Source organism: Megalopta genalis, chromosome 13, assembly GCF_051020955.1.
Source record: "Megalopta genalis isolate 19385.01 chromosome 13, iyMegGena1_principal, whole genome shotgun sequence".
In the NCBI taxonomy this organism is placed as follows: domain Eukaryota; kingdom Metazoa; phylum Arthropoda; class Insecta; order Hymenoptera; family Halictidae; genus Megalopta; species Megalopta genalis.
Genome location: NC_135025.1, coordinates 2,511,144 through 2,524,975, shown reverse-complemented (window position 1 = coordinate 2,524,975; position 13,832 = coordinate 2,511,144). Strand labels below are relative to the sequence as shown.

General features: G+C 41.2%; 2 protein-coding genes across 5 annotated transcripts; one reads left to right on the top strand and one right to left on the bottom strand.

Moving 5' to 3' along the window:
* The first annotated feature begins 73 nt into the window (after positions 1 to 73).
* On the top strand, positions 74 to 2,232 carry LOC143260497 (uncharacterized). Of its 2 annotated transcripts, XR_013034726.1 has the most exons (3): positions 74 to 982; positions 1,088 to 1,418; positions 1,765 to 2,232. XR_013034726.1 is itself a non-coding variant. In XM_076526133.1 (2 exons), the coding sequence occupies exons 1-2, from the start codon at positions 603 to 605 to the stop codon at positions 1,305 to 1,307; spliced, it is 600 nt and encodes a 199-aa protein (XP_076382248.1). In that variant the 5' UTR covers positions 74 to 602; the 3' UTR covers positions 1,308 to 2,232. The 2 variants fall into 2 exon arrangements, 1 of the variants encoding a protein (XP_076382248.1); XM_076526133.1 differs by having other exon boundaries at positions 1,088 to 2,232.
* ArfGAP1 (ADP-ribosylation factor GTPase-activating protein 1) lies at positions 1,733 to 4,950 on the bottom strand. Of its 3 annotated transcripts, XM_033477214.2 has the most exons (9): positions 4,539 to 4,949; positions 4,417 to 4,468; positions 4,190 to 4,324; positions 3,906 to 4,117; positions 3,694 to 3,808; positions 3,441 to 3,530; positions 3,000 to 3,059; positions 2,716 to 2,894; positions 1,733 to 2,617 (listed from the first exon to the last, which is right to left on the bottom strand). In XM_033477214.2, exons 1-9 carry the CDS (start codon positions 4,547 to 4,549, stop codon positions 2,398 to 2,400), a joined length of 1,074 nt encoding a protein of 357 aa, XP_033333105.2. In that variant the 5' UTR covers positions 4,550 to 4,949; the 3' UTR covers positions 1,733 to 2,397. The 3 variants fall into 3 exon arrangements, with proteins under 3 accessions (XP_033333105.2, XP_033333103.2, XP_033333104.2); XM_033477212.2 differs by having other exon boundaries at positions 4,190 to 4,468; XM_033477213.2 differs by lacking the exon at positions 3,000 to 3,059 and having other exon boundaries at positions 4,190 to 4,468; positions 4,539 to 4,950.
* Between the last annotated feature and the right edge of the window lie 8,882 nt (positions 4,951 to 13,832).

Here is a 13,832-nt window from a genome sequence, read left to right as displayed (position 1 = left end):
TAGCTCAGAAAATTGCTCTTTAATTTCTCATAATTGGTCACCAATTAGTTTTAATTGTTCACTTATCCTTTTCAAGAAATATGAAAAAAAAACTTTTTTGAAACGCCTAGGGACTTTTGTGAGAGGACTTTTTATAAGAGATTTTCAATAATAATACGAAATTTCTGAAATAATGCATAAAGCGTGCTGTACGACTCTTACCGAAGAATTACTTTGTGTTCTCTATAGAGTTTTTCCCCCCTGAGCCCGGGATGGCTAAATCCTAACAGCTGAGCTCAGCTGTCAGTGAGAGATCTGATGAGGACGGTGAACGGAGAAAGAGCCAAAAAGAGAGAGCTGAGACTGAGCAGAGTTCATGGTCTTCCGATGCCAAAGTAATGGTACTAAAGTTTTCAAATTCATAAAAAAAAATGTAAAAAAACGCACGTAAACCATTGGTTTTGAATATATCGTTATATATGAAACTTTTACCTTACGTCTACAATATTGTGAAATTATCCTTGCATCGTGTCGTTTGAAAAAAGATCGTTGATACTTATTAATAATGCGTACAAGGAAGGTTTTTTAAAAGAAACGATTGTTTCTTATCATTCTATGCAAAAATGGATTATAGAAGGAAAAGATTACAAAAAAATAAACGGCAAAAAAGTAATCAAAGTGAAAAAGAATATAAGGAGAAACAAAAACATGACTGGAGTAATATGGATAAACAAAGATTATTAGAAGCTCTTAAAAAGCATGGAGCTGAAAATATTAATGCGATATCAGAAATGTTACCACACGTATCTTCTGAAAATATTACGTTAAAAATACAAGAATATTCAAATTTAGCAAATAATTCACCTGAAAATGAGTCGTTATGCAAATGGTTGGATTCTGGTATATATGAACCTGGAGATAGTCTAATACCGGAAGCATTATTATTTATACTCTTATTCGAAGATCATCCATCACCGATAGAAGCAGCTGGATATGATTTTAGGTATCCATTTCATTACATTATATAATAATATCTTTCGTCGTTCAACTATAGCATTAATTATACAGACTCACTAATATTAATAATATTGCTTCTTTTTTTCCATAGAGCAATCTATGACTTTCTTTATCGATCGTGTCTCGAAGAAACATCTTCCGACCTATCAGGGAAAGATTTAAATCTACTTTGTTCCTTTTTATCAACAATAGAAAATAGAGTATGGCCAAAACACGAAAGAGATATATTGGCGTATGTTGGAAGAACTTGTGGTAAAATGAAAGTTAAGAAAGTATATCCAGGAAAGACCACACACTCCTCGTTACACTAAGTTATAATTTATAGAGTTTATGTGTACATAATAATGTCCAATGCCTTCTATATTATAATAAAAAAAAGTATAGAATTTGAATGAAAAATTGAAGATAATTAATTAAATAAGGTAACTATATTTTACTATTTATACTAATAGCATTCATTCTAACTTTTTTATCTTAATTAGTTAGAAATTGTTTGAAATATTTTGATCGTCAAAACGAAAATCGTTGTAAAACATTAACATTAAAAAAAATTATTACAAACCAAAAAAGTGTCAACAAAAAAAAGAATCAATAAAATTCAGCAGTAAAGTTTGTTTAATCAGTTTAATATAAACTTAAATTATCTGTGTTTTATAATATATTTATCATATAAACAGTATAGTTAAGAAATAAAATTATTTCTTTTATATTTTATTTAATAAAATTAAAACTAATATATCTTGGACGTATTTGTTATTTATATTACAGATTTACAGATACGAGAATGTTATTACATTATATATGTTTCGATTGATATTTGTAATATTGAAATATAATTGTGAACAGAGATCATAGGCTTTTTAAGGTTCACCTTTAAAAGGTATTATAATGTAGACGATTAAAATCATCTCCTCGGAACAATTTTAATCAATGAATGTAATCGATAATTACATAAAATCAATTTCTATGATACGTTTCGTACACACTAAAATAGTTAAACATTTGTAATATATATAATTTATTTAAATTGTATAAAAGTAAGTAATGAAGTTTACCAACAGTTAAAATGTATAATAAATGCAAAGCTACAACATAAGCATAAAGTAGTAGGCACATCTTTCTGTATTTATGTGCATTAACTCTAAAATTTGAATTTGTTAACAGTACATGTACATGTATACTGAATTATACACGTCTACATGTTACTTGTAAATAAACATCTATTTTCGTGAAGAATATGTTTACTTACATACATTCTCTGCACCAAGAAGGTACAATATAGAGAGTAAAAATAATTTCATTTTTATAATTATCATTACTTTATATAAATTCAACATCGCTAAGAATTCATTCGACGATCTTGAATTTCATTGAAAATTACCTAATTTCTCTTAATAGTAATTAATTTTTTAATATTTCCCATGCATCGTTTTCCAATTCCGAATCCCAATTTGGTGCATTACTATCAGCACCAAAATTAATTAAAACTTCTTCTTTAACTTTGTCTTTTGATTTCTTTGCAGTTGGTTTAGTATCTGTTACTTTCTCTTTATTCTGTTTCGTATTATCATTACCCCAATCCCATTCGCATACGGAAGAATTTGTAGTTGATATATTAGTTCTAAAATTAAAAGGAAAGTCATTAAATTAATATATAATTTTCAAACCATATAAGCAATGAATTCTATAAGTGCGATAACTAATTTTTCATTAATTTACTTTGACTGCGGCGATGTCTTCATTAATGATGTTTTTTCGGTAGAATACAATTCGACCTCGCTGTTCTGGTACCTACTAGTCGAAGAACTTTGATAGTTTTCTTTCGAGTTGTAATGATTTTGTTCCATCGAATTTGTTCCCCCAATATCACCCCATCCTCTTCTACCCAAATCGCCAACCTGTACGATAAGTATGTAACAACAATGTTACTAATTCCATCTAAGATTAAGTATGATAAAAAAAAAAGAAGCCAAAGTTAAATCGAATTCTTTTTAACTATCTACCTTTGTTGCCAAATTATTAACTTGAACTCCAACATCTTCTAATAAAGTACCATCACGAACCTAACGAATACAACATAAAAGAAAACTAAAAATTGAAAACTAACTGAAAAATACTGGAATATAATATACATATATTACCAAGCTACACACACACACACACAGTATATACCTACCGAAACTGAAATCTTTGCTACGAAAATTTAAATAAGCAAATTACACGATAAATAAGTATATACGGCGAAGTTATTATAAATATGTATAGTAAATTTACCACATTACCAATTTAGTACATTACAAAATGTACTAAACGAATTGTTTAACGCTACTTGTTTTAGCACTTGTATAACATGTTAAATCCACATTACTCGTTAAATGTAAACATTATTTTGCGATTACTTGTATATTTAACATAAAAGTTGGCTTAACATTTGCTTCGTGTACCTTTTGTGTCGCCAGTTCCCCAATTCTAATAGCATTTTCTGTAGCTATGCTTGCTATTTTTGTCGCAGACGAGGAAAATATTGACCATCCCTAGAATTTTTTTTATGTATTAATTATAGGTAATTGTTTATATCAGGTGCTCGGTAATAAGTGGAAAACATTACAATCTCTCTTTATAATGTTTTTCCAGCTGTCGCCGAATATCCTGAATATGTTTACAACTAAAATACAATATTTATGTTTTAATTCTTACACTTGCTAAAGAAGACACTGCAGTGTCAAAAAATTCTTGCGACGAACTTTTAGGTGGTGGGCCCATTTGATAACCAAATCCTCCATACTTACCCCCTTGATTGGGTGGAACATTCCTATAAAAATATTTATGAAATACGATAAGATCTTGATAAGATTTCATAATAAATAATTGCAAATGTGTGTATGTAATTAATATATATTTGTGTTTACTCAGGACGAGTGGCATTTTCACTTTGTTTCCTTGTGAAGAAAGCTTCAGTTTGAGCTTTACAATTGTTTGAATTGAAATTTTGATAAGAACCAGATGTATCGCTCTGATAGGACGAATAGTCTTGTTGATTAGAAAAGTACGTTGTTGGTTCAAAATCTTTGGCTGTAGAAGTAGTTGGACTCCATTTCTCTCCATGAGCTAATGTTGCTATCTAATAATTGTACTTACAATTCAATACAGTTTAATTATATATAATTGAATTGATTCCATTGAATATATTTACCTTGTCTTTATATAATGCCGCTGCTTTGGTATTATATTTTTGTGCTATAGACAAGCCGTCCCAATCTGGCTGCGATTCAAAGAATTCTCGAGCGTTTCTATTTCCACCAACTTTCATTTTTTCTAATTCCAAATCCTTCCATTTATCCATCGAAATGGAACGAACAAATGATAAATGAACACCAAGTCCTCTGTGTTTACCTGAACATTCTAAGCAAATCCATATACCATATGTAACAGACACCCATTGAGGATTATGCGCACCACATTCAAAGCATTTCTATAAAAATACAGGATGCAATAAAATGAACATATGGTAAAATGTTAATAGAACTAGATTGATAAATTACATTATTTTCATCTTTAGGCTTTAATTCGCTCAAAACTCTTCGAGTCCGCGGACTGGCCATCGTTTTTGTCACTAAAAATTAACTCAAATCGAGTTTAATACTTTTACTAGTCAATTTAAAGATCCACTCTATTATACTTGCTGTCTTCAATTTGTTAACGAATGTTTCATTATTTCTAATTTTACTATGCATACATATGGTATATACATATACAAATATATATATATATATTTATATATATATATATATGTATATACCAACGAATAACAGTAGCAGTTAACCACTTGTATTTATTGTAAGTACTATTTTATGTAGAGAGTAACAAGAATCGTTCATATACAGCAAAATTAAATATCGTGTCACTAATTCTGGTGAAACGATCATTGCATGAGATATTTCATAGATGTAGAGGGACCGTCAATGGACGACCTGCGAAACGATTGAAAATTCATGCGTGTATACTTGTAAAATCTACCGTTCCTAAGCGCTGCATGTAACTCTGTACACATGGAGCATACATATACAAATATCTATATTGTACCCATATTCACTATCTATCGCCGTGCTTTTTCAGTGTAATTTTCAGAACAGTGGTGCATTCGTGTTCTTACAAAAGTAAGAGGGAGAATGCAAATAGTGGTAGGAACAATGAATATGCGAAAATATCGAAACTGGTTAGAGTAATGGGACTTTTTATTCCCTAACCTGGCGCGCGCATCTCCATCATTTTTCTTTTTCTTTTTTTTTTTTACTGTACATCCAATCCACAGTGGATATCCTGTCTCCACAGTGAAACATTAACCAATCAGAAGAAACAAAATTTTTACGTTGACACTCGTTAACGGATCAAGCTGAGGCCTGAACGTGTCCAGACTGTACTGTCTTGACAAAATATAATAATTCATATTTGATTAATTGAATTTGCTTTCTAAAACTTAAATATTTTCGCATATTCATCGATGTCAAATATTAAAACAGTTGAACATGTTTGCAACATTGGTTTTTCGAAATTGCAGATACAGCAATACCTCAAGTTCTTCACGATTTGTTTAATAAATAAACGTTTTTTGGTTTTTTTTTCTCAAAAAAGAAACATTTTGATTACTTTTTGGTTGACTTAATAAATTTGTATTGCTAGGTTATAATGGGTTACTTTGAATTGAAAATTCCTAGTTTGATTACATCTCCGATTCTAGATACGTGTTTGTATAAATTGTAAGAGGATATAATTGATGTATTTGATATGATGCACACACATTTGATTATTATATAGTTTAATAGCTAATTAGTATTATCATTAATACCTCCTCCCAAACGTCATCTCAAGCCGCGCAATGACAAGATTTAAGGGGGGGGGGGGGGGGTGTCACAAGGCGCGGGGGAGGGGGGGGGTTGCCGAGCGAGGGGGGAGGGGGGGGTCGCCGCGTATGCGGCGTTGTGGGGGGGGTTTCACGCGAAAAACGCGCGCTGGGGGGGCGCCGCAAGGGGCATGGGGGGGCGCGCCGCGCAAAGGCGAGGGGAATGGGGGGCGCGCCGCGCGAAAGGCAAGGGGAATGGGGGGCGCGCCGCGCGAAATGGCGAGGGCGGAGGGGGGGCGCGCCGCGCGAGGCTCGCGGGGTGGAGAGAAACGCGCGAGGGTCGTGGGGTGGGGAGAAACGCGCGCAAAATGCACTCCTTGATTCTTCTATATCGCAGTTCGTTATTCTTTTGTTTATATTCATGGGTCTTATTTCTATGTAAATTTATTGAAAATAAAATAAATATTCTCAATTGTCATAACATTGATTTACTATTTCTTCTTACCTATATCACTATCCGATGTGAATATGAAATTATCCATTGTTGGAGGAAAATAAAATAAGTAACCTAAAATAGTAACAATTGTGAAGCCACCGGTGGCCACTAACCCGCCACCTGTCTATGGAAATTGGAATTGTACCACTTTCATAATCAATGGTTACGCAATTTCTTTTACCGGCCTTATGTTCCTTGTGTCAAGTTCATAATTCTCTACATTCGTTTGAAATAACCGTTATCGATGCTGTGTTGGGGCGTCACAGCATCGTCAGTAATAGCGACGAATTATGACGCTATATATGTGGACGGTATAAAATAAAGACTGCCATCCCTCCAACGCACCTCCAATATTCGCCGATTGGCCCTGCCCGATTTTTTTTTTGTGGCAATAGTCAATCAGCGAGTCCGTTCCAAAGCACACGTCCGCATCGCCCCGGCAAAGGCAGGAAAGTTCCTCCAGGCATCACCGTCATAATACAATGTCAGGCTGATTCTTCGGAACTTTTCCTTCTTTATGACTCGTCCCGGTCATCGAGGCCGAGAGAAGCGAAGTCCCAAAAACCTAAGCTCAAAAAACAGCCGGCTAGGCACGTCCGTGTCATAAAGACATTAGTGCTGTGCATTAACAGATGCGAAACGTTGAACGTAAAACGTATCGGATGTTTCGAGTATGCGAGTTTGCAAAATGAATTCGAGGTGTTGATCTGTACAAGGAGAACTTTATTTACTCGACAGACGGTGTTTGCCCCCCATCTAGCGGAAAAACGCAGAAACCGCTAGCCAAAATCTATCGCCGATAATTTGGCTAACAGTTTGAGCCTTTTGTCACTGCATCGATTGGCGCTGTACGGATATCGGAACGGAGCTTCATCTTCTCTTCGACAGAGGCGCTACATGCAGCGTGCACTGCAGGATAATTCAAAAACATTAATTACAGCGATTAATTAATAATAATAACGATATAATACAGCAAAGACGTTAAGAAAAAAAAAAGTAAAGTTGGTAAAGAGGACGTAATTCTAAACAGTTATCCTATTTACAGGTATACTTGTTATATTAGGTCGAACAGACAATAATAATATTAGGGAGTGTTGAAAAAAAAGGAAATTTTAGCCTCGAACAAAATTAATCTATAGTTTACTTAGTACTAAGATACTAAGATATCGGTTTACATTTTTTCGTCGGTTCCGTCAGCGGGCAACGACAGTGATGTAAACTGTATATAATAGATACCGCGATACATCATCACCAGTACCATCAGATACACATCGTGCCCTGACTGTTTGGGGATCCCAGCGTCACGTATACAATGTGAAACGCGACAAATAAACGTTTCTGATTGGTGGATAAGACGAACCCAACAAGGGTATAAAATAAGCGTCTTTTTTTTCCTACCGGACTCTCAGTAGAGTTTGGTCGCTCGATCGTTTTCGCCCATATACCTTCTCTCAATAAAGGAATAAAATAAAGTCTTTTTAAGAAAAGAATTGGAATCATATTCATTTTTTCATTTCATAATCCCAACAGGGAGGATAGACAGTACAGAAGGACTTCCGACTATCGATACATAAATATTGTTCCGTTGTATGACGGAACCCCTATAAATCAAGCGAGAAAAAATGTTGTCCTCGAGTCAAACATTATTGACCATCCACGTTCGTCCCTGGGAAGAGGAAAATTGCCAGATGTGGATAACCCAGGGACCGAAGGCCCTAGGAAATAGCGTATTTTGGACGAAGCAATCGAAATGCCAGAACACCCGTAATAAGCAATTTCGTTGAAAGCCGTTTCCGTCTTTTATTCAAGTATTTCTTTTATGATCTACAGTTGGTCACCAAATGTCATTCCTAGTCGTTTTTTTTTTTTTTTTTTACGATATGCATTTTCCACCGAGAAGAGGCATTTTCCGGATCATTGTTTGCTACGGCTTATCCTTGGGACACTCGGATTCCTTCGCGGGCGTCACCCGAGGGCACGAGCACTACCTGCGGGTGACTCTTAGTTTGGGGCGGTCACTTTCCTAATTTTGCAATCCAATCAGTCAGGGCGACCGTTTCCCTCATTCCTCGCAAGAATTGAACAATCCACGAATCCGACTGTCTCAAATTTAGAACACACCCACACCGAATTTACCTCCGAGAACACACAACAGTCATTCTACCATCAACCCGAACACGGAATAGTTTACTCTCTAAAAATTATACTCTGTATCGATGTGAAGTTGAATGTTCAAATATATTTCAAGTTAAAGAAAAGAAACTCAGCTTATTATTATCCCTAGCATCTTGAAGAGTCGTAGGGAACCGCGAATATCAAATACGCGGAAAAACAAATATTTTTAGTTATGAGTTGTGTTCTTGTAAATAACTGGTGCGTGCGGTGTAATTACTAACTTTATTTGATAAGTTGCGTAGAATCACTTTCGGGTAGCGTGACGTCGTAGCATGAGAGGTATGAGAAGTATCAGAGGTATGAGAGGTATGAGGAGTATCAGAGGTATGAGAACGAGCGTCTCACTGCTGCTCTTTTTATATTATCCTGTTTGCCCCCGGCAAGGGCTCTGGACACCCCTGATTGGTTGACCCGCGAATGGGTTTTCCCAATCAGCGTTGTCCATCTCCTTCTCATCGCGTTGTCCCTTACGCCCTGAGCGCGTCCTGTTTTTTTTTTTTTTTTTTTGGGGGGGACCGCGTGGTGATCGGAGTGGGTGCGTTTTTTTTTCCTTTTTTTTTTTTTTTTTTTTTTTTTTTTATGATGTAACGGCCTGGGTTTTCCTCAGGGCTGTTGCGCTCGGATTTCCGGCGTTCGGGTCCGTTTTGCGTGCCCTTCGGAATTCCCGCTTATTTATGACGGTCTCGTTGATTATCGAGAATCAGGTAAAAAAAGAAACTCTACAGGCTTATTGCCATCCGGACAGGAAACAGCTTACTCAAAGATAGCCTTTTCGAAGGAGAGTCATAAATATGCTAGTCTTTTGCACGAGAAACAAATCTTTTCTTATGCGCGCCGACTGGCCGCTACATATTATTCTTTAATTTTTTTTACCGAGAAGTAATGAAAATAATAATCCCCTTAAAATTTTTTTTTAGCACTGAAGGGAAGGTTAGCGAATCGGAGAGCGTGTTTGAGGTTACTATTAATGCAGTTTATTGAATTGTTATCGATGAGCGCGGGCGCGACTAGCGTGGTGTCGTAGGACTAGCAACTTAGGACAGACTGAGCTTTTGGAGTTGCGCGTTTGTCTCTTTTATACTGGAAGAGAAGAAAGGAATAGATGGGCTTTCGTAGGAAAGGAGAAAGTTGGGAAAGTCCCGCGTGGGTTGAGGTGTCCAGATGTGAGGAGAATTGTTTTATTAGGGGTGCGTGATTTTTAGCGAATTTTGAGGATTAGGAACGGTACTTGTTTTATTGCTAGCGGCCGCGCTCAGGTAGAGGGATGCGACGCCACAATTTGTTCAAATAAATCTACCTTAGAACGTCTGAAGAATATTTGGAAATTTGTCGGACCCGAAATAATAAAGAATTTAACCGTGACGTCCGTTTTAATTTTCTAGTGTGCATGACACCTCGTGTGTAACATGTGAATTTGTTTTTAAGCAAGGTGGACAGTGAAGATTAACAAAGTACGCAAATATTTTTACGTACAAAGTACGTAAATATAATTTACGTACTTTGTTAATCTTCACTGTCCACCTTGCTTAAAAACAAATTCACATGTTACACACGAGGTGTCATGCACACTAGAAAATTAAAACGGACGTCACGGTTAAATTCTTTATTATTTCGGGTCCGACAAATTTCCAAATATTCTTCAGACGTTCTAAAGGAAAGGTGAACAGCGTATTTCTTAAAAATATCACTGTTACGTAGTAAAAATAATCCCGAAAGTTTTCGCTTCGTGATTTGTTCAATACTTCGAACGCGGCTCGAGTCCGTTCCGACCATCTGTCAAAGCCTCGTGCTGCGTACTCTCTCGCGGACTCCCTCTCTCTCTCGCACCATCACCTCTCATTGGCTAGTGACTTTTTTTTTTTTTTTTTTTTTTTTTTTTTTTTTTTTTCGAAGACGGTCGTACGATGAAGGATGAACAGCGATGGATGTGTGTAGCGTTAATGTTACAATATTGCAAGGTTACATATTCCGGGAATAAATGTGCGTCGTAATTTTCGGAAAGAGGAGGGTAAGAATGTCCGCTGAGTGCAACGCGATACGGGGGGTGGGGGCAGTGTTTTGTTTGTTTAGGTTTCGCAGAACTCCTCGAGCCGCTTGGCATTGTCTGAAATTAAGACCACGAGAGGGAGTGCGATAGCGAATGAGAGCGAGAAAGAGGGAGAAACGTGAGTCATTTGTTACGAAGGCAAGGCAAGGCAATGTCATACGGCGCCGCGATCTGGGCGCCGTCCGCGAGGGCAAGCCGGCGCATCACCTTGTTGTTGCGCCGGCTTCAGAGGCAAATGGCCCTTCGCCTCATACGAGGTTACCGCACCACGTCTACCGTGGCGGCGCTTGCTCTGGCGGGAGAAATTCCCTTCGAGCTGCAGGCGGCGATGCGCGCCTATGTTTATAGGCGCATATGCATCGCTGGCCGGGCTCGGGGGGACCCGCCGGAGCAGGAGGCGGTCCAGTGCTTCGAACTCCAGGCCCGGGGACTTGCGCTCGCCAGATGGCATGCGGGGCTTTGTTCCCATGCCAGCGAGCACGTCCCTGGGGCTCTCCTGCCGCACTTCACCTCGCGGCGGGAGAGGCGGTTATGGCAGGCTCCCCTACCGTGCGACGCAGGTATTCACCGGGCATGGCTGCTTCGGTGTCCACCTGTGTCGCATCGGTCGGGAAGCGACGACGGTGTGCCACCACTGTGGCGCGGAGGACTCGGCGCAGCATACACTGGAGGTGGCGCAGGGAGCTGAACACAGGCAGAAAGGCGGGTAGGATACGGCTTGCCTGGTCCTATTCTGCTGATTCCTAAGTGCTAGGCGTTGTAGAGTAGCGAGTACACGATCCCGAAGCGCTAGCCGACCAGTGCTGGAGATGCGGTGTCTCCAAACATGGTAGTAGCTTTGCTACGACAGGTTCTACCAGTCGGCCTTCTAAATACTGGTACCTCGGGTGTCGGCGTGCCCACGAGGTCCCGGCCATCTGGCCCGGGATACCTCGGGCCGGCAGTGGGTAGGTCCATCGAGGGGGCAGTGGTAAACGGCTAAAGTTGGCCAGAGGCTCCTTCCCTTCCTCTCCTTACCTCTTCCCTCCTTCCTCGTTCTGTCCCCCCCTTTAGTTGTTGGGGGCCTCGACGGGTGAGCTGCGGTATTCAGCTCGGGAACCGACCTACTGAACCGACCTGCTGAACCCGCTAACTGAAGATGTCCTTCCCCATAGAGTGAGGAGTGACGAGGCGGTGTGGGGTGCGGTCCCCCGCAACGCCGAAGCAAGATGATTCATGGGGGGAGTATAAATCACCCCCCCTGGGACGCGGCCGGCCACCGCCATTCCATCCTGGTGGCCGGCCAGGCGAGGGGAGCCGCGGTTGTGTTCTCTGAGAGTTCCCGTGGTTCCCCCGCTAATCGCCAGCGCCCAAGGCCGCCGTGGGGGGTTTTAGCGGGTCAAACCCCGCACTACCGCCGTCCCGTCCTTCGGGCTGGACGGGGGTGTCTGACCAGCAGATTCCCCCCCGCCCCCCTCCCCCCCCCCCCCCCCAAAAAAAAAAAAAAAAAAAAAAAAAAAAAAAAAAAAAATGTCAAGGAACCCGGTTATGTCAAGGAACCCCCCCCCCTAAGGTTATGTCAAGGAACCCCGCTCCGGTTATGACAATGGAAACCCCGGTTATGTCAAGGTTATGTCAAGGTTATGTCAAGGTTATGTCAAGGTTATGTCAAGGTTATGTCAAGGTTATGTCAAGGTTATGTCAAGGTTATGTCAAGGTTATGTCAAGGTTATGTCAAGGTTATGTCGGGAGCCTAGGGTGTGTGGCCTTCTCAACAGCAAGACGTAGTTGCTGAGGGGTTTGTCATCTCTATCTGAGGTACAGTCACATGCCTAAATCCTCTCACTACACCTCCACGTGGTGGCTCCTGGGTGCTGCCCGCGGGTAGTAGCTAACGGAGTGAGGGGTGGTCCTGGGAAACCAGGATCCCTAAACCGTAAACTGGTGGTCATGTTTTACCAGAACGGGAGCCTTGCCTTAACCGGCTGGGCTGCGAGGAGAAAGACCTCTATAATAAATCCCAGTCCTAAGCTTCGAGACGCGGCGAGGGGACGCCTCCGGGTCGCGCACACGGAGGTGGCCAGCGGGTGCGCTGGTCTTGAGCGTCTCAACCGACGGGAGGTGGCGGCACCCGTTGTGTATTAGCCTTACCCAGGCAAGGGCGGCTCTGCCTGGGTGGACCTTGAGTAATCGTCCGACCCCAATCGTGGGACAACAATGGAGAACTACAAAACACAAAAAACAAATAAAACAACAAAAACAACTAAGCGTGTCAACGAGGCAACAGCTGAAGTGAGCGCAATGGACGTGTCGGGGGCTGGCCAAAAGCGCCCGAGAGACGAGGATACTGGCTCCGAAGGAGAGAGTGACGGACCTCAGAAGGGAGCGAACAAATTCTGGAGACCGAAGTGGAAACCAACGGTCTCGGACTCGGACTCGGAGGCGGAGGAAAACGGGAGGCCCGTCTCAGCGAAGAAGAGCCCAAAGGACAAATACAAGAGAGACGGTCATGGAGCGGAAGAACAGGATACAGAGCCCAGGCTTAAAGAGAGGAAAACAGACCTGGCCCAGATCCAAGCACGGGAGAGGGAGTTGGTCGGCCTCCTAACAGCTGAGGTCGCAGAGGAAATCATACAGGCAGCTGAGGAAGTTGAGCGAGTCTCAACGGTGTCCAAAGGTCTCAAGGGCACCCTAGCAAAAGCCCTGAGAGATGCAGCCCTCACATTCAAAGCCGGCTCTGCGGTGCTAACAAAGAGGACCTACACCGGGGAAAACCGCGATGTAGAGGAGGAAAATGGCCGACTCCGACAAAGAAATCGTGAGCTGGAGGCCGAACTTGCTGCGACCAGAGCCGCAATGTCTGCCGAAAAAACAGGGAGGACCCGAGAGACCACGGAGGACCGACCTGCCCCTGTGGAAACCAGCAACGAAGTGCTCCACGCCGTGACTGGGATCGTCCGTCGAATAGACGCCCTGGAGCGGAGAATGGAAATCAGTCTGGGACGGGCAAACGAGGTGGCAGCGGCAACCCTGCGTCCACCAGTGGCAGCTAGGGTGGAGAGAGCCAGACGCCAGGTCGCGGAAACAAAGAACCTGGACAAAGAGGTCACAGGAACAGTTCCCACTAAGCGCGCGGCTGCGGGCCCACAACCTCAGCAACCAGGGACATACGCATGGACCGTTGTCCAATCGAAGGGAGCGAAGAAGGCTGCGGCACGGACCGCAGCACTTGCAGCAACCGGACCGGCAACGACAAATGCGCAGAGGAAAAAACAAGGAGGAAAGGGCCCACGCGTACT

Coding starts and splice junctions, on each gene's coding strand:
- LOC143260497 (XM_076526133.1), top strand. CDS start 603: ATGGATTATAGAAGGAAAAGATTACAAAAAAATAAACGGCAAAAAAGT. Junction 983..1,087: donor GCAGCTGGATATGATTTTAG/GTATCCATTTCA, acceptor TTTTTTCCATAG/AGCAATCTATGACTTTCTTT.
- ArfGAP1 (XM_033477212.2), bottom strand. CDS start 4,598: ATGGCCAGTCCGCGGACTCGAAGAGTTTTGAGCGAATTAAAGCCTAAA. Junction 4,469..4,538: donor AGCCTAAAGATGAAAATAAT/GTAATTTATCAA, acceptor GTATTTTTATAG/AAATGCTTTGAATGTGGTGC. Junction 2,895..2,999: donor TTAATAATTTGGCAACAAAG/GTAGATAGTTAA, acceptor CTTATCGTACAG/GTTGGCGATTTGGGTAGAAG.